Source organism: Megalops cyprinoides, chromosome 16, assembly GCF_013368585.1.
Source record: "Megalops cyprinoides isolate fMegCyp1 chromosome 16, fMegCyp1.pri, whole genome shotgun sequence".
NCBI classification, from domain to species: Eukaryota; Metazoa; Chordata; class Actinopteri; order Elopiformes; family Megalopidae; genus Megalops; species Megalops cyprinoides.
Window position 1 is genome coordinate 6,141,134 of NC_050598.1, and position 25,321 is coordinate 6,166,454.

A 25,321-nucleotide genomic window follows, 5' to 3' on the forward strand; every position below is an offset into this window, starting at 1 on the left:
CAGGGCAAATGTGCCGCAGTCCATACTCGCTTTAGACATAAAATTACATCAGCAGAAGGCAAGGTGCGCATCAACGAAACTCGGGGAGTCGGGTACCCTAACAGGTGTTGAATGGGAAGTAGTTCCGGTCACTTGGTTGACAGTAGATTTTACATTTGCCAGTTAACTGGGCAAGAATAAGTTAATTTACACGTGTACTCTCGAGATTACTTTGAGAATCGTTTGATTATAAGATAGAACTATAAGAACCTTAAGAAGACTTGAAAAAAACAGGGCGTCTAAGATATTATGCATTTACAAATTCGCAATAAAACTGAGGAACAATATGCTCTTCAATTAGTTTGTCGGATATCGGAAATAAATTAAAGTAGCTTCTGCTGCTGCTGAAAATTGTAGTAAATTAGGCAGTTCGCTCGTAAGTTAAATAGATAATTCTGCCGGCAAGCTTTTTTTGTGATGAGGAAGCGGTGTTTCCCCTCTCTGACGTTGTGATAGGACAGCGTCGCTGTGCGTGGGATCCCTACGCGGCGAGCGAAAAGGAGAGAGTGCAGAAGTGCGTGAGTGTTCGCAGCCTGCTGGCTAGCTGGCACTCCGGGTGGAAAAGGATTTCCTCTTAGAAGGTGAGGCAAATGTCAGTTTTATCGCTGTTATAAAGCATTATGGCCCATTCTCTTTCTTAAGCGCCTATTTTGTGGAATAGGTAGCAGTTCCTCCAATAGTATCAAATCGGAAGTATGCGGTTCGCTAGCTTGCTAAGCGGTACGAAATCGATAGTTTCTGGGAACCACACAAGCTAGCTGGATAAATTAGCTAGCTGGCTAACAGGGGTTTTAAGGTTGGGCCTAAGGTGATGAAATTGTATTATCGATAACTGACATTGACAGTACTTCATAATTGTTCTCGCTGCCAGTCGCCCTGCTGTTTTTTTTGACGAATGTCAAGCTTAGCTAGCTAGAATACTTTTGTTTGGTCAGCTGATGTTTGTGCTCGTAACTGGCTCGCTGGTCAGCTAGAAAAACAAAATACCAACACCATGGCTCGCTAGCCGCCGCTGGTACTGACCACTGACGATCATCCCGCAGTTAACGGGAGCTACTGCAGCTTGTAAGTGTATGTAAGTGTATGCGGTGGATTCCGAGCTAACAATCTAGATTTGCTAACTAGCTAGCTGCGTATGTGGTTGGAGTAAATTAGCCCGCGAGCAAGTGTTGAGATCAACATTTATGCGTTTATTAGCTAACTAGCTGGCTGTTATTGGTATCTAGGTAGGTGCTGTTGGCTGTATGTGCGTTGCAGCTTGGATAGCTGGACTCCTAAACCTGTTTTGAATATACTATTTTATTTCCAGGTACATTTACCAACAGTACCCATGCCAGGAGCTCTATGATGATCGCCTGCCATTTAACCATATTTCGGTAGCTAACGTTGACGCCAGCTAGCTCACGGCTAACGAGCTGACTGAAGCTTTAACTAGTCGTGTAGGTAGTTGGCTAGCAGCTGATGTTATGTAGCGATAACAAGTATGCACGTTTCTTAATGGCGTCAGCGCTATGTAATTTAGCTAACGCATATGTGCTAATGTATTTCTGCTGGTGCATGCACTCGTTGTAATTTTATTTGGATTACCTAGCTGTCACAGCGCAGCATGTGTATGCGCGTTCGGACGGTGTCATACTGTGAATGGGCGTCGAATAGTGCGGCAAGACCATTCGCTGTAGGTAACGTGCCTGAGCTTGGTGCAAAACAGCAGGCTAGGTATCGTAGGCATCCCAGTCATCACGGGAAGATAACGAACTGAGATCGGTTCAATTAGTGAATCACAAACTGATTTATTTAGGATCACGTTCTGTCAGTGGATGGTGGTTTAAGGATGCGGCTGTGGTGCGCTGTCCATGGTGCGTTCCCCTTGGTCTACTGGAAAAAGCAGGCCCAAGCTTCTGGCATAAACTCGTCTTTCCACGTGTGTGTGTGTGTGTGTGTGTGTGTGTGTGTGTATGTGTAGCAGTGACCAACTGCCTCGCAACCATAAACGGTATGGTAGTTTTTGTTGCTGCCGTAATTGTCACTTTTACCGTATTTCAATCAAGAAGTAATTGTACTGACAGTTGTGTATGGGTTGCATGTTCTTGTTAGACAAAATGATCTCTAGGGTTTTCAGCTGTCTCACTCTGATGTTCATCACAAACATAAAAGCTGTCATTTCATTTGTAGTTGCTGCATAAATATACACTAAATGCACTTGCCAAGAAATATTTCTTACATCCACAGAGAGCGCATTTTCAGCAACGCAAAGCTAAAAATGCAGTTTTTTTTTCCCCAATGGCAGCGTTTTCATAAATGGAATCAAGCAACTCATACCGCTGTACTTTTCCTCTGATTCTCCTTTTTGCAGCTTTGATGACAGTTGTTATGAGCGACTGTTTAACGCCTGATTGTCGTGCCTTTTTCTTTCGGCGGCCCTGGTGTGTCGTTGCAGCTGTTTACGGTGCTGTGTGGCAGGACGCTGTTTTGGGAGTGCGCTCTCAGTTGTATTCCGTTCCCAGCAGAGTGCGCGCCTCTCTCATGAAGTACACCTGCGTTTGTGTCAGGGCCTCCTTTGATAAAGCATGCAGGCTTTCCTGTTTTTATTGGGTTTTTTTTTCCCCTTCTGCACAACTAGGCCGTTCTTCAGAAACATCCAGTAATTGCACAGAGTGATAATTTATTGAAACGGTGCCAACAGCGCATGTTGGAGCAGCAGATACGAACCTGTTGCTGTTCAAGGCTGCTGTGCGTTTGATGGAAGAGGTGTGCTGCTAGACTGGGATGAACTCAAACTCCTGTTTGTGTCGGTGGATATATACAAACCACTGTGTGGGGAATGGCGTGCGGAATCCTGAATCTGCAACTAATGTGACATACAGTAGTGGTGGGCCACATCAAGAATTTTGAACTGTGCAGATTTAATACTTGACTGTTATCCTAGGTGGATGATGCAGCCAAATGTAACTATTTTTGAGGTTTAAAAATCTGTCTTGTATTAAGGAAGTTATCGCATGTAGACACGCTGCGGTCTGGCAAACTGTGCTGTAAAAACTACTCAGTGCCCTCTTTGTGAACGTTAGGTGTTGGCGCAGAATGGATTCTGAGCTGCACCCATATCTGCTGCTGTAGCTATGTCTGCCGTGTCTCCTGGTGTGCTTATTTTAGCTTTCATTATTGTATGCCGTTGGAACAGTTGAGTCTGTCCACACTGTCTGCTTTGTGGACGAGGCAGGTTTTAAAGTTATGTTATGGACTTTATGTATGTAACTTGAGTGAGTTTGTCAAGGGTTGGATTGACTCCACTCCAGCCTTGGCTGTTGGGGATGGGTCAGTATTTACAACCACAAGGCACAGGCTCAGCCCAGGCAATGCCCAAGCACAGATATTCTGCTGGCGTCTGTGCTCCTGCTGTCCTCTGTACTTGTGTGGCTGGTAACAGAAGGCCCTGGCGCTGCCTGTGTGGCTGCACCAGCTGTGAATGCTCTGTTTCAGGCCACGCCCTGTCAAGAATGTTCGTAATGAGCCAGGAAGTTGTACAGCTTTGGCTGCGGGAGTGGCGGAGGTTTGTGCCCATTATCTTGTCCTATTGTAGAATGTCTGCGGCCCAAGAGTCTGTAGGTGGGTTTTCCTCTGAACCTCAAAGGCATCACCCACACGCAGCTCAGGCCAGCGTTGGAGCATTCTCCACAGAGGGCCGCACCAGTGTGGACGCCCCTCCAAAATGCCCCTGGTGAAGCCGGATAACGCACATCAGAACTGGCCTACGCCGCGGCTGGATCAGAAGGGGGGGGGCGCGCCTGGGATCCACGCTCTAGCGGTCCCCACGGGCCGGTCCATTTCTTTACACACGCAGAGGCGCTAATTAGCCCGCGCCGTCTCCAGGGCACGCGGCAGAGGCTATCCATAGCAAGAGCCTTTTCTGAGGCCTCCCGCTTGGTGACGGCAGGCACCGTGGGGGCTGGGGGCGGCTGCCCTCCAGGGAAGAGAGCTTGTTTTTGTACTGTGTCGAGGGAAAGGTTGGGGGGGGAGCTCAGTGTTGCTTGGGGAATCATCATTAGAGGTACGATTCTGCAGCACAATGTTTAGCGTGGGTGAAATTAGAGTGCAGAACGCTGACATTTCACCTGTTGTTTTTACTTTTCTCTCTGGCTGTTTTTTTTTTTTTTTTTTTTTAAAGAAGAAAAAATAAGCGATTACCGGTAATTTGCCGGCTCTGACTGGCTGGGGAGAGCGGCGGGCGGCGGGGCTGGGAGCAGAGAGCCGGCGCCGCTCGACCCGTCGAGCGCGGTGCTGTTTTGGCGCTCCCTGTGGCATTGATTTGACCTGTGAACAGTGGCGACGGAACGTCTCCTCTGATCGATTGGCCGGCGCATCGTGTCAGCATGGGGGCCAGCGTCAGGGAGGGAAGGGAACAGGGCTCCTGCCGCCCCCCAGAAAGCCCTGAGGCGGGCTGTCAGCGCTCATCAGGGCCACTTTGCGCCCCATAATCAATAAAGCCTTGACTGCAGCCTCCGTAACCTCCCCGGGCACCGCTGACGAGGTCCAGGAGCACTCAGCCCGGCCTTTCTCATGCACGTTTCCCAGGTGTGAGGCGATCCCACTTTTAACCCTTGGTTTCCTAAACCACCAAGCCACACAAAGGGAAAGTTGCTCACATTAAAGGTTTGCTTGTTCTCGTAAGAGCGGTGGCTGCCCTGTATATCCTTTGAACACAAAGCAATGTTTACCGTCCCCTGTGTCTAATTTGCATGAGAGCTTTAGAAAGGATTGTTAATCTTGCGGTTGTCACGACTCTCTGTCCCCAGGACCGAACACAGAGACACACACTGAAGCGATTTCGGTAGCCACCTTCAGGACGGACTTTCTGGTTACTGACCTTTTTGCAGGTGAGTATGAGGACGAAATGCCTATTTTGCCCCTCAGCTTTCAACTGTATAAATGGATAACATTGTAACTGATGTAAGTTGCTCTGGGTAAGAGCGTCTGCTAAATACCAATAATGTAATGTAATGTAATGTAACTGGATCCTCGCCTTCTGTATGGTAGCAGCTACGCTAATGTGGACGCGTGCTGCTGAGTGTCCTGATGGAAGGTGAATGAAGTCCCTCAGCAGTGGACACGGTCTCAGCCGTTGTCTCTCTTGGACCGTAGATGCCGGTGTTTAATTGGAGCAGCGTGTAGAGAGCAGGGCACCAGGTTCCAGCCATGTTCCCGCTTTGATGCGAACAAAAATACAGATACAGATAACAAACAAGGGAGCACCTGGTCCAGTTTGCTGCTGCATTTCATTTGATTTGCCTCAGATGTAGATCAGTGCCCCCAGGATTAACGGTATATTCACGCTTCACGTTGTATGGTAGCTGTTTTGATGTGAGCCCAGATGAATTAAGCAGAGGTAGGTGTATTTATTCAGTGTTATATAGTATATTGTGATAGCACAGTCAATATAGCAGCGCGCAACAAAAGATTTAAATTGTTAAAAGTAACCATCTGCTTCACCCAGAGGATGGATAAGTCAGACAGAAAATTCACTTTTTTAATGGAAAAAAGTATTAGTGGCGACCACATAAATAAGTAAGATGCTTAAATGTGCAGTCGGTTTGTTCTTGGGTTTTGATCCTCAGAAACTGACGACTCTCAAAAGGGCGGCATTGTTGGGAGAGTTTTAACAGGGATGGTGAAAGCCATTTTCAACCTCACTTATAGGGAGAATATCCATCTTTCGTCCTGCTTTTGTTCACTTCTTTCTTGAGTTCAAACCACAAATGTTCTTTTGTTTGATGTCTGGAGGTAGTGATGGCTGGGCAGAAACATTGATTTTTTCCTTTTTTTTGTCTTCACTTACCTCTTTGAAGATTTGTAGGCGTTTTATGGATCAGCTGTAATGCCCAGTTAGGCTTGTGCTTCCTGGTAGACGTTTGCCCAGAATATCCTGGCGCACGCTGAAGTCTGCTGCTCAAGGACAGCAGGACCAGAAGAAGCAAATCAAAGCAGGTCCACCTCCACATGCTGCACAGGGGTCAGAGTTCTTGTCAGCAGGTGCCTTTTCAGTGCCAGACGTAATGCTGCAGATCATGTCTGTAAAGCTCCGCCTTTGTTTCCTGTGACCATCAGACACCCCAGCCGCCCTGAGAAGCATTTTGGCAACGCATCTTCATGTTGAGTCCTCGTAAAGACGCTCCTTTATGGCAACTTTGAGATGAACACCGGATTCACACAGCTGATGTGGATTAGCAGCTTGTATTTTCATAGTGATGGACTTTAATGGAGTTGTCCAATATTTAACCTTGGGTTTTGAGTTGGCCTCCCAAAACATTTTTCTTACAGCATGTGCTGGGAGTGTCTCTCTTTACCAACAAAGCAACTGTCTCACTGGCCATGAGCTTCTGAAGGATGGTCACTGGGGGGAAAAGCTGGATTTAGATTGATTGATTAGTCATTACCCAAATTGTGGTGATATGCGGCTCTTTGCCTGGGGTTTTTGGCCAGTTCACTGAGCTAAGCCATGATGATGGCTGCTAGGTAAGAGCTTCCTTGCTGCTGTGGGACTTCCTTTTATGCCCCATAGAAATGGGTGTCCTTTGAATGCTTTTATAGGATTCCAGAAGCTTCCTGTGACTCTTGAAACAACTGATTAGTTTTGCAGGATGCTGTTAGGAGGCAGTTAGGGGATGAATCATTCTGAATAGGGTACTTTTTTCTCAAGGACATATCATTCTTTGGAAAACACGATGCTGCTCTTTTCAGAGTTGTTATTTTCACTGTATCTGACCCTAAAAAAATTCCACAGACAAGTTTTGTATTGAATCTTCTTTTTTTGTAATTTGTAAAAGCATTTGTAAATTTGTAAAAACAGTTTTTACAAAAACAAGACCCAACACAAAACTTGTTTTTTTGTGTTTATCTGAAGTACTTACTTCGGAGTACTTACAGAGTGTTTCTGATCTTTCATTTTTATGGCTGTGTCCCAATACTAAGTCAGCTGCCTGCTACCTGCATCCTTAGAAGTGAGCTCCCTTATAAGGTAGCATCCTAACGGAAAAGGAACCTCAAAAGGCAGCGAAATTGGGACACACTTTGAAGGCAGGATGACGTCATAGATCATTCGCATCCCTGGAGAGAAAATTAGTTTATCGTTTGTGTAACTAAATAACTAGCCACCAGATCAGTTACTTTTTTCAGTTTAATCAGATTGTCATGTTAAGTATTTCAGTAGCTGTAAAAGACTTCACCTTTGTTCAATGGACAACCAAGCTACCGCTACGTTAGCTAGATAGCTAGCTTGTTCTATTGGAAAGTAATGTGATTACTAGCTAGCTAGCTAGTTCACGGAAAGCTCACTGAGGCTTAAAAACATTACGCACATTATTCCAGTGTATTAAATAATTACAATGTATTTTTTTAGATATAACTGCAACAAATTGTGGAGTTCACTGTATACAGATTTATAATTTATAATGAGCTCCTCTGCTACCACCGAATTTACTGCTGTGGTGTTTTCAGCCACCATTAATTTAACGGAAGTTGAGAAGCCTGAGGTAATCACAAAGACTTATGGGATACCCTACTTGGTGAAGGATACATCGGATGCTGCCTTTAAATTTAACCGAAATAAGGCACCTTAGAAGGATGCATTTTATGATGACTTCGGTTTGGGACATGCCTACGAAGGGCAAGTGTGCAAAATTGTGAAGATAGTGAAAATGCTCCCTTCAAATGCTGCCTTCTGAGGCAGCTGGTTTCGTATTGGGACACAGCCTATGTCTGTTGTTCACTTTAGAAGGTAAAACACTTAACCACTGTCCCATTCTGTACACAGCATCCCCATATAATCAGCATCAATTATACTATTAATTTACCGAAAGCCGGAGGCAGGTTTAGGTCATACCAGAAAGGTTCTAAAGATGCTCCGGAATGAGGAACAATTAAGCAGGAAGTGAAGCTTGATTAGTTGGAATGTAAAGCATCAGGTTGGGTTGCATTTGACTGGTGAGCATGCTATACAGCTAAGCACATGCCACCAGCAGAGCACGGTGAAGCTTCGCGCTAGGCTGCTGAAAGACCCAGGACTTGTGTTGTACACTGGCCTTCATGCTATGACTGCCCCCCCGTTTACATATTGAGGAGTCATAGGTTTGGGACACTAACTCCCTCTGTCTTTCACAGCGGAATAGCGGAAACTCTTCAGCCATGAGCTCGGTAGCTGTGTTGACCCAGGAGAGCTTTGCTGAGCATCGCAGCGGCCTGAGGGACGAGGAGATCACAGGTGTGATGGGGGTGGGATTCTGGCGTTGGAGTAGAGTAGGGGGGTAGGGTAGGGAGAACAGGAGAGTGGAGGAAGGGAGCGGTGAAAAGAAGGGGGGGTGGAAGGTTGTAGGGGAGGAAAGGTTTGGGGAGAAAGGGAGGGTGCAACGTTTTAGGGGAGGATGGATTTGGGGCGAGAGGGAAGTGAAGAATGGCCTAGGGGAGGAAGGTGGGGGACAAGATTTCAGGGTAGGATAGGATGGTGTTCAGGCTACAGGGACGAAGGATTTTGGGGAGGAAAGAAGAGCAGAAAGGAGGGGAGGAATGGGGAAGGGGGGGGGCACAAGGACTTGGGCGGAAGTAAGGGCAGAAGGGTTTAAGGGAGGAGAGTTTAGGAGAATAAGCAAGGTTAGATGGAGGCAGTACCCTGCACACACTGGCAGTATCTCAGACACAGGCAGTATCTCAAACCTCTCTCTCAGGCGGCACCCCGGAGGATGAGGCCTACATCCCGACCTATCTAGAGGCCTTCCCCCCTCTCCCTGAGAAGGGGGCTCCGGGGGAGAAGTCAGGCGAGCCCACGGGAGCCTGGAGCAAGATACGCCCCATAAAGGCCTCTGTCATCACCCAGGTGAGCCACAGACGGGGAGTCTGCTCTAGCATGCCTCTAGCAACCGCTTCCCCTCTGGAACTGCTGCTGTTATTCCTCTTGTCCCTATGTCCCTGTAAGAGGCCTTTTCACCATCAGTATGGTGGACAGTTCACAAGCATAGGGATTGGATTTAAACTCAAGTCTTCTTCGCATGTTTTCCAATATGCTATGGTAATGCAGGTTAAGCACCTTGTTCAAGGAAGTGACACTGCTGTACTTACCCTGAATTGCTTTCAGTAAAGTAAATATCTGCTGCAGATGGGTATGATTTAAGCTACACAAACATTTGCTTGCATAAGGAGATAAAGGAGGGACAAATGCATTTCTTACCTCTTTTTCATTTCCGCTCTGTTTCATTCCCTCCTGCTCTTCCCCCATCTCTCTCTCTCTCTCTCTCTCTCCCCCGCCTCACCCCCTTCCCCAAAGGTTTTCCACGTGCCCCTGGAGGAGAGGCGCTACAAAGACAACAGCCAGTTTGGTGAGGGCGAGGAGGCCAAGGTGTGCCTGGACATCATGCAGCGGACGGGGGCGCACATTGAGCTGTCGCTGGCTAAGGACCAGGGCCTGTCCATCATGGTGACCGGCAAGCTGGACTCGGTCATGAAGGCGCGCAAGGAGATCGTGGCGCGGCTGCAGACGCAGGTGCAGTGCCTCCTTTTGCCACTAGGTGCCGTGTTCGTTGACGCCCCAGACAGCACCTGCTTGGTTTTTGTTTGAGTGGCGGCAGGGGGGTGTAACGGTTAAGAGCAGGGCTCATAACCGAAAGGCTGCTAGTTCGATTCCCACTGGGGCACTGCTGCTGTACCCTTTGGCACAAGGTACTTGCCCCACAATTGCCTCAGTAAATATCCAGCTGTATAATTGGATAAAATTGTAAACTATGGAAGTCAAAATAGGAGCGTCTGCTACTTGACAGTAATGTAAAATAATGGTGATCAGACAGCTCTTTATTCTCTGTCTCTCTCTCTCTCTCTGTCCTTAGGCCTCGGCCACGGTCACCATACCGAAGGAGCACCACCGCTTTGTCATCGGGAAGAACGGGGAGAAGCTGCAGGAGCTGGAGCTGAAGACGGCCACTAAGATCGCCATCCCGCGACCCGACGACCCCAGCGCCAACATCCGGATCACCGGCACCAAGGAGGGCATCGAGAAGGCCCGGCACGAGATCCTGCTCATCTCCGCAGAACAGGTGTGGGGGGCAGGTCAGAGGTCAGGTGTCAGGGGTCAGAGACAGCCAGAGAGTGACAGAACCCCATCTTTCAACGCGGTTTCTCATGTCCGAAGGAGAACCTCTTGTAGCGAACCCTGGAAAGTCTATACCTGATGGCTTTAACGCTATTAGTGTTTCAGTTAGATATAAATGTGATTATAAAACCCAAAACAATAAGCAGAGGATTGGTTTGCAGTTGTACATGAGAGTGTAGTTTTCATTTTTTATATTCACCAAGATATCAATGTTTACTTGTTTTCCAAGTTCAAGTGTGTTTTCATACGTGCAACAAAAAAGGTATGGCTTATAATAGAAGCCTTGGTTGAGGTGGGGAACAGGTGAACACTGTCCCCTGGTACAACCGTCATGATAGACATTATATTGTAGGGTAAGACTGGATAAGATTGATTGGCCAGGTAAGATGTGTGGAACTGGAATTCTGATGAACGAAATCAAGCTCTCTCCTTCTCCCTCCTCCTCTCTCTCGTGCTCTGTCTCTCTCCTCTCTCCTCTCCCCCAGGACAAGCGGGCGGTGGAGCGGCTGTCCCTGGAGAAGGCCTTCCACCCCTTCATCGCCGGCGCTCACAACCGGCTGGTGCAGGAGCTGAGCCAGGAGACGGGCGCGCGCATCAGTATCCCGCCGCCCAGCCTGCCCAAGGACGAGATTGTCATCACCGGGGAGAAGGAGGCCGTCGCCCTGGCCATCGCCCACATCCGAGCCATCTACGAGGAGAAGGTGAGGGGGAGGGGGCAGGGCGGGCCGGGGGTGAGGGTGGTAGAGCAGGGGAGCCATCTATGAGGAGAAGGTGAGGGGGGACGGGAGGGACGGGGCTGGGGAGAGGGGAAGATGGTTGAAATGAATTAGGTAGGGGTGCTTGGTGTCGCTTGTAAAGAGGGGAGAAAATCAGAGGAGACGTATATTTCAGCGTAACAGAACAATAAGTTAATATGGACCATGTGTGCTTGGAGAGGTACACACTGCACATACCCTCACATTCACCGCTGTTTTCCCTCTGCCGCTCCCCAGAAGCGCAAGACGACGACGATCTCGGTGGAGGTAAAGAAGTCGCAGCACAAGTACATCGTGGGGCCCAAGGGCAACACGCTGCAGGAGATCATGGAGAGCACCGGCGTCTCCGTGGAGATGCCGCCGCTGGACTCCGGCTCCGAGACCATCATCCTCAGGGGCGAGCCCGACAAACTGGGCCCCGCCCTCACACAGGTCTACGCCAAGGTGAGAGATCGGCCGACCAACCGATAAAATCAGCGATTTTTAACAGACCACTTTCCACGAGTGTTGAAATAAATGTAAGTGTAGTGTGTGCATAGTGTACTAATACAAATAAAGGGGATGCTGAGAGAAGGGGTGTCAGGAGAACAGAGCTGGTGGGTCTGGAGCTGGTTTTTAACGGGGTGTCTCTCTCGCTCTCTCCCCCTCTCTCCCCTCTCTCTCCCTCCTCCAGGCTAAGAGTGTGATGGTGGTGGAGGTGTCGGCCCCAGCCTGGCTTCATCGCTTCATCATCGGGAAGAAAGGACAGAACATCGGCCGCATCACGCAGCAGCTACCCAAAGTGAGGGAGGGAACGAGGCAAAAGAGAGAGAGAGGGAGGGAGGGAATGGGAAGACACGACAGAGGGGAGGAGAGAGGGAGCAAGAGGAAGGGAAAGAGGGGGGCAGAAGAGAGAATAAGAGTGAGAACAAGGCAAAAGAGGGAGGGAGTGCAGGAACGAGAAGAGAGAGAGCAATATAGTTATATACTTACATACTTATTTACTTATACTGTAAATTTATGACATCTGTGTGCCTCCTGCCTAAAAAACAGTAAACAAATGCTTGTCACATGCCATCACTGGGAAGGGATGGATGCAAAACAGCTGTCAGGGAAAAGAAAGGTAGAGGGAGGGGGAAGCACGCAGGAGGGTTAGTAGGAGGAAGGGGGAAGGTGGAATGACAAGCAGCTGACCCCTGACCCCCTCGGCTCCTGCAGGTGCACATTGAGTTCACAGACGGCGAGGAGAAGATCACTCTGGAAGGCCCCACAGAGGAGGTGGAGCAGGCCCAGGTGCAGATCCAGGACATGATCAAAGACCTGGTCAGTACCGTGGCATGCTGGGAAACACACCTATAGCTCTTAGTACAGGTCCAGGGCAGAAGACAAGCCATCACTAGCTCCTCTTACACTCCAGAGCTCCTTTCATCAGAGATACAGATATGTTGTGAATCTTTTTTTCTATCACTGCTCTGACTGACAGCGGATCCAATCCTCTGCTGCTCGTATTGCTGGGCTCCATTGCTGATCTCTCTTCCTTATTGCTCATATATCCTACAAATGGCTTCTTCCTGACTTACGTTTTCACTGCTTTTCTGCTGACATGGAAGTTCCTGTGTGAAAACCATGGAAATTGCTCTGAAAGTACTCATGAAAATTACCCTACAGTTGGTAAATTACTGTAAATTGCAGAACTAACCATGAAAATCTATTAAGGCCAGGCTAATGGCTTTGATGGCGGTAAACAGCTGGAATACAGTCTCTCAGCAGCTGAGTCTGATCTGGCAGTCTGAACATGCTGTGATTGTGAGTGGCTCAGGGGTCAGTGGTGTTGACTCTTTAAGCTCTGCCTGCTCACAGATGCTTAGGATGGACTACACTGAGGTGAACATCGACCAGCGCTTCCACAGACACCTCATCGGCAAGAACGGAGCCAACAGTGAGTGCACATACAGGCGTGCACACATACAGGCACACACACACACGCAGATGCACACATACAGTCGTACACACGCTGATGCACACATACAGGAACACATTACACTCATATACACATCGCTGCACACACACACACACACGCGCACACACACACACACACACATAAACACAGACACACACGTACAGATCAATATGCATTCACGGGTTCACATGCTGTTACAATATTAAAGGCAAATATGTGCACACACAGACAGATGTATGCATACAGACAAATATACAAACACACATAGACGTACATGCTCATATTCAGGCACGTTCTGATGCACACGGACGCATCGAGAAACACGTACACACACTCACACTCACTCACACACACACACACACACACACACACACACACACACACTCACACACACACTCACACACACTGATGCACTCATACACAGCACGCCATAAAACATACGCAGAACACGCGAGTGCAGCGCTGACAACTGCCAGCTCTCCCACAGCCATAATGGAAACATTGCAGAGGAGTGTAATTATGCCCCAGGCGTCTGCTGTAGTACAGACCGCGGCACTGATGACAGCAGCAGATAGGAGAGTGTGACTGTGAGAGAGCCACGGACTGAGCCCAGCGAGCAGATTATCGCTGCAGCGGCCCTGTGCTCTTCTGCCTCCGCAGTCAACCGGATCAAGGAGCAGTACAAGGTGTCTGTGCGGATCCCCCAGGACTCGGAGCGCAGCGGGCTGGTCCGCATCGAAGGGGACCCCCAGGGGGTGCAGCTGGCCCGCAGGGAGCTCATCGAAATGGCCCAGCGCATGGTGAGTCTTGGGACGGGTGTCAGGGTGGCCAAAATAAACTGCCCTGTTTAGCAAGGTTGCGTGTGGGGGTGGGGGGTGTGTTGGGAAGGTAGGGGAGGGGGGGCAGGGTTACACTGCAGTGTACAGGCTGCCCTACACCTTGATTAAATATGTTACATTACATTACTGTTACTTAGCAGGTGCTCTTCTCCAGAGCGACATAGATTACAATTATTCATGTATTCATCTGGATATATACTGAGGCTGTAGTGGGTTCAGTACCTTGTCCAAGGGTACAACAGCAGTGTCCCAGTGGGAAATGAACCAGCAGCTTTTTGGTTATGTGCTCTACTCCTTACCACTATGTTACACTGCTGACAGTTTTGCCATTGGAAAATGTCCTTATGCCTCTGCCTCTTTCTCCCTTTCCTCTCCTTTGTCTCTCTGTCTCTCTCTTTCCTTCTCTCACTGTCTTGTCCTCTCTCTCTCTCTCTTTCTCTCTCTTTCTCTTATCCCCGTCCTCAGGAGAATGAACGCACCAAGGACCTGATAGTGGAGCAGAAGTTCCACCGCACCATCATCGGGCAGAAGGGCGAGAAGATCAAAGAAGTGCGCGACAAGTTCCCCGAGGTACCGCGTTCCTCTCAAGACAGCCCCACCCCTGCTCCCACCCCGCCCCTGTCCGTCTGCCTCTCACGTTCTCTTTCTCTCTGTCTCTCTCCATCCCCCTTTCAGGTCATCATCAACTTCCCCGACCCGTCCCAGAAGAGTGACATCGTGCAGCTGCGGGGACCCAAAAATGAGGTGGAGAAGTGCGCCAAGTTCCTGCAGAAGCTCATCGCCGACCTGGTACGCCCCCACACCACCCCGCTGCAGCACTCAGCTTCTTTCCTCTGAGAAGCGCCAGCCGATTTTGACAGCTTCCTCTCTCCTCCCTCTCCCCATTCCGCCCCTCTCTCTTCTCCGCAGATTGAGAACAGCTACTCCATCTCCGTCCCCATCTTCAAGCAGTTCCACAAGAACATCATCGGCAAGGGAGGCGCCAACATCAAAAAGGCGAGTTGGCGCGCCTTTTCACTAGCATGAGGCTGGCGATTTTGCTGCAGCTTCAGTGCTGGAATATGTGCTGATCCGTTGTTTCATGGTCTCTCTCGGTGTCCCCGCCAAACAGATCCGGGAGGAAACGAACACCAAGATCGACCTGCCCACGGAGAACAGCAACTCTGAGATGATCGTGATCACTGGCAGAAAGGCCAACTGCGAGGCGGCACGCGACCGCATCCTGGCCATCCAGAGGGATCTGGTGAGAGAGGGCCTCATTACGTTACATTACTGTACATTAGCTTAGCTGATGCTGTTATCCAGAGAGATCTGGTGAGAGAGGGCCTCATTACGTTACATTACTGTACATTAGCTTAGCTGATGCTGTTATCCAGAGAGATCTTGTGAGAGAGGGCCTGATTACATTACATTACATTACATTGGCTTAGCTGATGCTGTTATTCAGAGAGATCTGGTGAGAGAGGGCCTCATTACGTTACATTACATTAGCTTATCTGATGCTGTTATCCAGAGGGATCTGGTGAGAGAGGGTCTCATTACATTACATTACATTACATTAGCTTAACTGGTGCTGTTATCCAGAGGAATGTGGTGAGAGAGGGCCTCACTACGTTACCTTACATTACATTACATTACATTACATTAGCTTAACTGGTGCTGTTATCTAGAGCACTGATTCTCAATCCTGCTCCTGGGGTCCCCCTGCTCTGCACATTTTCCATCTTTCCCTGCCCTACCTACCTGACTGAACTCATCAGTGGCACTTTTGATTAGCTGAGCACACCTGATTTAATCAAGAGCATGTTAGTCATTTCAATCAGGTGTGTTTGGAGCAAAGATAGAAGATATGCAGGACAGGGGGGCTCCAAGAGTAGGATTGAGAAATACTGTGATAAGAGAGGGCCTCATTACATTACATTACATTACATTAGCTTAGCCAGCATGCTTATCCAGAGCGATGTACATCATTTATACAGCTGGAGGTTTACAGGGGTTATTCAGGTTAAGTACGTTGCCCGAGGGTTCAACAGCAGAGGCCCAAGGGGAATCAAAGCGATGACCTTTGTGTTATGAGCCCTGCTCCTTACCCGCTGCTACCCACGCAAGCAGCCGGCCGTGGCGTGCACTCAGTGCCCAGAGCCCGGGAGGGGAGGGGAGGGGAGTATCGATTCAGCACACTGTGCCTGAAAGGACCGCTCACGAGAGGACCGGCTGCAATCAGCACAAGCCTTAGCGCTAACCAATTTCAAACCCCAGCAAAGCGCTCCCTCTAGGAGTCCAACGCCCTCACCAATCAGGGCAGGTGGGGAGTTTTATTAGCGGCGGGAGGTGTGATTAAGAGTTGTATCGACTGTTTCTCAGAATTTCTCTTGGTGTTTTTCCCAAAACAGCCTGTGTCTCTGCAGCTGCGGCAGTGACAGGGCTCACAGTGGTCTCTGCGCCGCAAACATCAGACACACCTCATCATATCTGTGTGATTCTCTCTCTCTCAGTTCAGTTCACTTCAGTTCCAGCTTTACTGGTGTGACAACCACATATTCACGTTAGAGACACAAAACAAACATTCTGTAATTTCTCCATTTTTTTGTCAGTTGCTGTGGTGCGCTGTCTTTTCAGGGCCAGATAGCACTGCATTTAATTAGTGCTTGAGTTTGTGCCCCTATAGATGAGGTGGCTGTGTATTTGTTGGGTTGTAATTTTGGTTGACTCCAGTTGATGTTAGTGATTTTCTCCTGAGGTGGTGAGGTATTACTGTGGGTTAATGAACTGAGATTCTCTCTCTCTCTCTCTCTCTCTCTCTCTCTCTCTCTCTCTCCCTCCCATGAGCAGGCGAACATTAAGGAGGCGGAGGTGACGATCCCGGCCAAGCTGCACAACTCCCTGATTGGCTCGCGGGGCTCCCTGGTGCGCTCTGTGATGGAGGAGTGCGGGGGTGTGCACATCCACTTCCCCTCGGAGGGGTCGGGCTCCGACAAGGTCACCATCCGCGGCCCCGCCGGTGAGGTGGAGAAGGCCCGAAAACAGCTGCTGCAGCTGGCCGAGGAGAAGGTGAGGGAGGGGGAGAGGGAGCGGGAGAGGAGGGGGGAGAGCGGGAGAGGAGGGAGGGAGGGAGGGAGAGAGCAGGAGAGGAGAGAGCAGTGGGGGAGAGCGGGAGAGGAGGGGGGAGAGGCAAGGGAGGTGGGAGAGTGGGAGAGAGCAGGAGAGGAGGGGGAGAGGAGAGAGAAAAAGAGAGATGCTGGTTGAAGGGGAGTCAGGGAGAGAAAGATTTTGAAGAAGGAGCCAGTTGCACTCACAGAGAGCACTGAGAAAGTGAGATGTACTTTTTCTCAGAGTGGAATTCCCACAATTCTTCCCCCTCCCCTCTGCTTCCTCTTGAGAGGAAGAGGTATTTCCATCATTCCTCTCTCGCTCAGATTTTACAAGCCTCTCTACGTCTTCACTCTTTCGTCTTTCCTGACTCCGCCCTTGCTTCGCATTCTTTGGTGCATCTCTGTCCCTCCCAGCAAATCAACAACTTCACGGCGGAGCTGCAGGCCAAGCCCGAGTACCACAAGTTCCTGATCGGGCGGGGCGGGGCCAACATCCGGCGCGTGAGGGACCGCACAGGGGCGCGGATTATCTTCCCCTCGCCCGACGACCCCGAGCAGGAGCTCATCACCATTGTGGGCCGAGAGGAGGCCGTGCGGCTGGCACAGAAGGAGCTGGAGACCCTCGTCAAAAACCTGGTACTGCTGGGGACAGGGGGAGAGGGGGGGGGGGGGGGGGGAGACGGGGGAGAGGGGGAGACGGGGGGAGGGGGAGACGGGGGAGAGGGGGAGAGGGGGAGAGGGGGAGAGAGGGGGGGGGGGCAGGGATGAAGGGAGGGACGGACAGAGACATCATTAGTGTTCCTTTGTGTAAAATGATTTGTTATTTTTATTTCTTAATTATCCGTTGTAACCCAGCATTGGACACCATTTACGTTAATGTCACTTCATGATTATTTTCTTGCAGTCGTGACTTGGCAATATGACTGTGTGCACATGTGTAATTGACAGTGAGGGGGGGGGGGGGAGAGGGGGACAAGGGCAGATAGAAGGACAAGGAGAGAGGTGGGAGGGGGAGTGGAGAGGGAAAATGGTGACATGTGATGGTGATGGGTGCTGGGAGAGTTCAGGGGAGTGTGGTAGAGGCTTGGTGGTGGGAGGGGGCAGTGTGGGGTCTGTGGTAGAGAGTCTTAAAGGGGGTGCGAAAGAGAGAGGACATGGAATGGGGAAAGAGGCTGGGGGAGGGTTAGGGTTAAGGTTAGACGAGAGTCTGTGGCCTCTGAGTGATAGCCATTCCCTCAGCCTCCCTTTTCCTCTCTCCGATCACTTGCTCTTCCCCCCGCTTGTCCAAATTCAGATTCATCTCAACTTCATTGCTGTTCAAATACGTCATGCTCTCAAAGCAGTTCACATTGCCAGCGTAACCCTGACAAAGCGCACCGTCAGTGGTACTGTTGGGATCCCAGGAGGAGAGAGGTTTCTGTCACGGGGCTGAGGTGCTGTCTGCAACACTAATGACCTGTGCCGCACTGTTTCGGTCTCGCCCTTGCTCAGGACGACGTGATCGAGGACAGCATGGTGGTGGAGCCGCGTCACCACCGCCACTTCGTGTGCCGCCGCGGCCAGGTGCTGCGCGAGCTGGCGGAGGAGTACGGGGGCGTGGCCGTCAGCTTCCCCCGCACCGGCACCCACAGCGACCGCGTCACGCTGAAGGGGGCCAAGGACTGCGTGGAGGGGGCCAAGAGACGCATCCAGGAGATCATCCAGGACCTGGTACGCTGCACGCCACTGTGTGTGCTTGTGTGAGAGAGAGAGAGGACAGAATTCCCATTTCTCTTTGTCCGACTACAGCGGAGTGAGGGTTTTTGCCGCAGTACCTCATCTCTTTGCCTTTGTCTCCCCCTGCTGGCGGCTGCAGGAGGCGCAGGTGACGGTGGAGGTGGCGATCCCGCAGCGGTACCACCGCGCCGTCATGGGCCCCAAGGGTTCGCGCATCCAGCAGATCACCCGCGACCACGAGGTCCAGATCAAGTTCCCCGAGCGGGAGGAGTCAGCAGGTCAGTCCTCCTCTCACCCCCGCTGCCGAGGTCTACACTGTGCTCTCATCTTTGCTGTCAAAATCCCCTTTCTCATTTAGTCTAGTGCGACACATTGGTTATATTAATTTTATTTTTTGGGATTTCTGCAATTCTGCTGTTCTGTTCTCTTCTGTTTTACTCTGAACCATTTCAGAAGCTGAAGAGTGATTCATTCGAATGGTGTTCACTCATCTGATAAATATAACACAGATTGAGAGGAAGTTCTTTTGTGGCCGTTTGGCTGTTGACTAACTGTGACTGTTCTGTTGTCATTTATGTGCCCAGGGGCAGAGCCAGCTCCACAGGAGAATGGTGAGGCCAGCCCAGAGGCGGAGTTTGTCCCACGCAAGTGTGACATCATCACCATCTCCGGGCGGGCGGAGAAGTGCGAACTGGCAAGGGCGGCCCTGCTGGTAAGAGCCCTCCCTCCCTGAAAGCCAGCTACCTTAAAGCCTTGTTTCACCCTCATCTGTCCCACCTCTCTTCCTGTCTGTCTGACCTGTTTGTCTGTCCTGTCCTCTTTTCTGTCCACTTGCCCTGTCTGTTTGCCCTGTTTGAATTTCTCATTTTCTTTCTGCCCGCTTTTCTGTGTCTCTCTCTCATCTTTCTCCCTCTCTTGCGTTCCCTCCGTTCTCCCAGGCTCTGGTCCCGGTGACGGTGGACGTGGAGGTGTCCTACGACCTCCACCGCTACATCATCGGGCAGAAGGGCAGCGGGATCCGCAAGATGATGGAGGAGTATGAGGTAGGGAGGGGCTCCATGCTCGTCTGCAGGCCTGCCATTGGCTCAGTGTCAGCCTGTCTGTCAGTGCGGCTTCAGAGGAGCAGAAGAAACACTGCATCTGTTTACTGCTCTTGTATGTTTGTGCAAGACACCAAGCCTGGATTTCCTCAGTAGAATATTCAGCTATATTAAAGAATAACGTAAAAAAAACAATAATCTATGAAAGTCACTTTAAGAGCATCTCCTGAGCTGATATAATGTGTGTGTGTGTGTGTGTGTATGTGTGTCTCTGTGTGTATGTGTGTCTCTGTGTGTATGTGTGTCTCTGTGTGTGTGTGTGTGTGTGTGTGTGTGTGTGTGTGTGTATGTGTGTCTCTGTGTGCGTGTGTGTGTGTGTGTACAGGTGAATATCTGGGTGCCGCAGCCAGAGCAGCAGTCGGATGTGATTAAGATCACAGGACAGGTGGCCAACGTGGAGCGCGCTCGTCTGGGCCTTCTGGAGAGGGTCAAAGAGCTGCAGGCCGAGCAGGAGGACCGGGTAGGACCACAACCACAACCACAACCAGAACCTAAAAAGCACAGCACGGGGCCAGGCTGGGGCAACTCATCGTTTCGTACGCATTAAGACACACACCGTAACACTGAAAAGTAGACCCATCAGTATGGGCAGGTCACAGTCATTAGGTGCTGTGATGTTAGTCTGGTGTCTGTGGCAGGACAGGCGACTCCAGCTCTGTCAGCATATTCCACTCCAGCTCCTCTCTCTAAAGCAGCATGTCAGGTAGGGCTACCATGAGCCTGTAACAGTGTGACCTGTTATACTGCGTACCCAGGTGCAGGTGTACTCCTCAGCTGCTGCTGAAAACTGGCAAATCAGTTCATTCTGGTGTGTATATATACTGCATGCTAATAGTGATTATTGACCTGGCAAGCTGTTCTTTGGAGAGTTATAAAGGTCTTCTGAGAGTGAGTTTGGTTTCTGCACACGCTCAGTGTATTTCCCTTCCCTGCCAATGTCCAGGCCCTGCGAAGCTTCAAGCTGACCATCTCCGTCCACCCAAAGTATCACCCCAAGATCATTGGCCGCAAGGGCGCCGTCATCTCCCAGATACGCAAGGACCACGACGTCAACGTGCAGTTCCCTGACAAGGGGGATGAGCAGCAGGTACTCAGACCTGTGTGTGTGTCATATACACACCCACCTGCTAATGGACTCATAGATTTTTTTAAACTAGTATCACATTATCACTATCTCTCTGTCTCTCCACTCCTCATTTTTCTTTATTTCACTTCATCCATCGTCCCATCCTCCCACTCCTCCTTCTCTCCCCCGATCACCCTCTCTCCCTCACCCCCCCCTCCCCCTCCAGGACCTGATCACCATCTCGGGGTACGAGCGGAATGTGGAGGAGGCGCGGGCGGCCATCGAGCGGCTGGTGTCGGTGCTGGAGGAGATGGTGAGCGAGGACGTGAAGCTGGACCACCGTGTGCACGCCCGCATCATCGGCGCCCGGGGCAAGGCCATCCGCAAGCTCATGGAGGAGTTCAAGGTGGGCGGGTCTGACTGGAACCAATCACACTGATTTGCTGTGGGCAGTAAAGACTTTTGATTGGTTCAGATAAGGTCATTGAGAGCGCACGGCAGCCCTAAAGATTACCAAGCCCCAGTCATCCACACCTAGCAATTTCATCAACATGAAAATGCTTTCAAAGCATAATATAATGGGGATATTTTTATAGATCAACAGGAGCAATAGCATTACTTCATCTTTTGTGTTTATAATTGTGTCTTTGTTCCCTCATAAGTTTACTCTTAACTTACCATGTCACAGTGAACTTCCATGGTAGATAAATCTACACTGCCTGAGCAAAAAAAAAAGTTGCCGTTTGGATTTAAATAAGCAAATGATCTGGGGTTGCTTCAATTGGTCAGGTCTAGGCTCAGCAACGTTATGTGGCAATAAAAATGAAGTCAGCTGAGTACCTCAATGTACTGAATGACCAGGTTGTCCCAACAATGGATTTTTTCCTCCCTGATGGCACGGGCATATTCCAGGACGACAGTGACAAGATTCATCGGGCTCAAATTATGAAAGAGTGGTTCAGGGAGCATGAGGAATCATTTTCACACATGAATTGGCCACCACAGAGCCCTGACCTTAACCCCATTGAAAGTCTTTGGATGTGCTGGAGAAGACTTTATGGAGTGGTTCGACCCTCCCGTGGTCAGTACAAGATCTCGGGACAAAAATTAATGCAACTCTGGAAGTAAATGTTGTGACGTTGCATAAGGTTGTCAAAACAATGCCACAGCGAATGCGCACCGTAATCAAAGCTAAAGGTGGTCCAACAAAATATTAGAGTGTGCCACTTTTTTTTGGCCAGGCAGTGTACTATGCAGTACTGTGTACAAGCATCTTCATGTTTACCCAGGTCTTAGCCTTGGAGTGTGAGAATATAGCCGGCTTTTGCATTAAAGGACTTTTTGACACATGTATTTTTTAGAGACAGTGTACTTTCAGAAGTGTTAGTTTCAGGGATAGCAGTGTGGAAAGGCTGAGCGTCATTTTCAGGGGTGTCATCCACTTTGGAGGCTTGTCTGCAATGCATCATGGGCATGTCTTTGTCATCCCCCAGGTGGACATTCGGTTCCCACAGCCTGGTTCTGATGATCCGGACCGGGTCACGGTGACCGGACTTCCGGAGAGTGTGGACAACGCCATCGATCACCTGCTCAACCTAGAGGAAGAATATGTGAGTGAAACATACTGAAAGGCTGCTCTGGCTACTTAACTTCATATTTCTGTGTATTTATTATGTATTTATCAGGAACTCTTTTCAATGACGAAGTACAACAACTTGCATCGTGGCAGCTTTGATGACTACATTATTCTTGTGTCTGGGGATGGGTGATTCTGTATTTGTGTGTCTGTGTGTGTCTGTGTGTGCAAGACCGTGACTCTGTATCAGTGTGTGTCGGTGCGTGACTGTGATTCTGTATCACTATATTTTACATTTACATTTATTTATTTAGCAGACGCTTTTATCCAAAGCGACGTACAAAAGTGCATACAGTAAGTATAGCGACAGTACGGGGACAGGATGTGTACAGTTCTACAATGAGACAGTTCTCAGCTGAGAGCAAGGTCTGTTTGAGGACACAGTACTATCAGATTTGTACAACTACAGCATATAGGGCAACTAATACGATACACCTTCAAACAGCAAACTTCAACAACTTCAAACAGCGCAATGAGCTTCAGGGTAAAGGCGGCAACAAGAAACAATTTAAAAAGCACAGCAATTTACGACAGCACTATATGTGTGTCTGTGTTTGTGCGTGATTGTGACTGTGTCAGTATGTGTGTGTGTACGTTTGTGTACGTGTGTGTGTGTGTGTGTGTGACTGTGACTCTGTATAACTATGTGTGTGTATCTGCGTGTGACTGTGATTCTGTGTCTGTGTGTGTGTGTGTGTGTGAGTGAGTGAGACTGTGATTCTCTGTCTGTGTATGTGTATCTGCGCATGACTGTGATTCCCTCTCTCCCTCCAGATGATGAGTGTGACGGAGACGGAGACGATGGCGGCCTACATGAAGCCGCCGTCTCGGGGGGGAGGAGGGGGAGACGCTGACAGTGGGGCACCGGCCAAGGGCTTCGTGGTGCGGGACGCCCCCTGGAACGCACCCGGGAACAAGGTCCGTGCAGGAGGGGGGAGAAATTCAGCTGTATCCCAAATGATGGGATACCCTCATTCATAATCATTAACTTTGACCTGCAAACAAAATGTTTTTACATTGTACAGCTGCAGAAAAATGCTGGTGGACATAACAAGTCATCCAGCTGTTCGGGTCATAATCAGAGAAATGGGAAGTCTATTTGAGGACAAGTATATTCCCCATATAGACATGTCAAACAGCCCCTTTAGGATTCTTTTTGCCCGGCAGCCAATTACACGTCAGTCTGAGACGTCTCCTGTAGAGAGGAGTAGATCCTGCAGTTCTGTACCCCCCTGCAGGGGGCAGCAGTGTGGCACTGTGGTAAGCAGCAGGGCTTGCAACCCAAAGATTGCCATTTCAGTTCCCAGGTGGGCCACTGCTGATTTTTACTCTTGGGCAAGGTGCCAGAATTACCTCAGCTGTGTAAATTGATGATGTGAAAACTGTAAGCTATGCAAGTCTCTCATGGTAAGAGTGTTTTCAAAGCAAAAATAATCTAATAAGGAAATGGAAGCTGAATGAGAGGATAGATCCTCAAGACCCACTATCCTCAATTACTCTCTTCCTTTGAATTCTTTTACTGGAAATCTTCGCTCAATGCTACCATCTAGTACATTATAAATGAGCATCTAGGCTTTCCAGACTGTTGTGAGCTAAAGCAAGCATGTGAACCAAGAACAAATAAAGGGCAATCGGCTAAATTTCTGGTCATCATCTGCCCTGATGTGAGGGGCCACTAAAAATTAGCCAAGCACTTGGCTAAACTGTCTGTAGTACTGGAGTTGTTATGATTGTGAACAGGCAGGGGCTCGAATCAGCTTCGGATCTGCTGCAGTGCATTGTTGGATTTGTAGTGTGTAAAACAGCCATTGGCAGTGTCCAGGTCACATGTTAGAGGATTGAGACCTCCTTCACTTCACTTCACTAAAAATAGGGAGGGCGTATAATCAAGACTTCCTGACATTTGGGCCATTATGGTCTGTCTTAAATTCTGTCCTGACAATAAGCTTGGGAAGAATCCCATTGGGTTGACTGGTCGATGAATGCTGCTCTGCACAAAGTAAAATGTCTCCATTTTGGTTCAAGCTTTCTGATCCGGCAGCACAAAACACAGTGAGAGGCCTCTGCTGTTAACAGAAATGTAAGCATTTCCTACAGCTGCCAGAGGGGGCAGGCTTGCACCAGGTCATATCCTTCATTTTTTCAAGGGTGGTGTGGAGGAGGGGCTGCAAGCCGATGCACAGACTTTTTCTACCTCTCTGTTATCATTATTGCTCTCATTAACCGAAGCGACATTAGTAGCAATTAAATCAGATACATACATTCAGGCTGGGGTATTCTGTTATTGATGCTGCCGTCATTATCAGCATCATTAAGATTTATATTGTATATTTCTGCACCAGCGGTGTAGTTCTGTCCCGCCATTGGGATCACTGCTGTCATTAGCATTAGTCATTATGTCAGATATTTTCGGGCTGTTTTCATGTGCACATTCATTTCTGTGTTTATTATAATGATTATTGTCCTATAGCATCATCAGTGTGGTTCTGTCTCCCCCCAGGCCCCTGATATGAGCAGTGCTGAAGACTTCCCAACCTTCGGGGCCGGTGTGGCCCCCAAACAGATGTCGGCCTGGGGCCCCAAGAAGTTCTGAGGCTCGGAAAGGGAGAGAGAGAGAGCAGAGGAACTGAAGATACCCCTGGCTCTCGGAACGCCTCCCCCCCCCCTCCTCCTCCTTCATCCTCCCCCTGCGTCTCTCCCTCTCTCGGGTGCATCACCTCACCGTGTCACTCAGGAGGCTAGAGGATGAGGTCCCGCCCTCTTTTTCCCCCCATCTCCCCCCCGCTGTGTTTCTGTCTCTCCTTTCAACACAGTGCCCCAACCCCCCCCTTCCTCTGTCACGCGTGCCAGAGAACCTGAGAGCTGTCAGAACTCTGTAAAGCAGGGCAGTCACACCCAGATCCCTCCCCTCCTTTTCCATTTTTTCGGGATTTTGAAACCACTGATGTGGGCAAACACGATCCAGCAGGCTCTAGAGCCATATAAGTCTCTGCCTACCTAGGAGGTGAGAGGG

At 49.6% G+C, this 25,321-nt stretch overlaps 1 protein-coding gene across 1 annotated transcript; it reads left to right on the plus strand.

Moving 5' to 3' along the window:
• Positions 1-546: 546 nt before the first annotated feature.
• hdlbpb (high density lipoprotein binding protein b) lies at positions 547-25,129 on the plus strand. Its single transcript, XM_036547971.1, has 28 exons — positions 547-620; positions 4,830-4,910; positions 8,191-8,290; positions 8,751-8,899; positions 9,347-9,562; positions 9,903-10,109; positions 10,651-10,866; positions 11,158-11,364; positions 11,594-11,701; positions 12,118-12,222; positions 12,760-12,838; positions 13,520-13,659; positions 14,164-14,268; positions 14,374-14,487; positions 14,608-14,694; positions 14,810-14,941; positions 16,531-16,749; positions 17,205-17,426; positions 18,282-18,500; positions 18,646-18,784; positions 19,091-19,218; positions 19,445-19,549; positions 19,932-20,066; positions 20,550-20,693; positions 20,899-21,078; positions 22,166-22,282; positions 23,083-23,226; positions 24,809-25,129. Exons 3-28 carry the CDS (start codon positions 8,215-8,217, stop codon positions 24,899-24,901), a joined length of 3,786 nt encoding a protein of 1,261 aa, XP_036403864.1. The 5' UTR covers positions 547-620; positions 4,830-4,910; positions 8,191-8,214; the 3' UTR covers positions 24,902-25,129.
• The last annotated feature ends 192 nt before the right edge of the window (positions 25,130-25,321 follow it).

Coding starts and splice junctions, on each gene's coding strand:
- hdlbpb (XM_036547971.1), top strand. CDS start 8,215: ATGAGCTCGGTAGCTGTGTTGACCCAGGAGAGCTTTGCTGAGCATCGC. Junction 10,110..10,650: donor TGCTCATCTCCGCAGAACAG/GTGTGGGGGGCA, acceptor CCTCTCCCCCAG/GACAAGCGGGCGGTGGAGCG. Junction 20,067..20,549: donor AGGCCGAGCAGGAGGACCGG/GTAGGACCACAA, acceptor GCCAATGTCCAG/GCCCTGCGAAGCTTCAAGCT.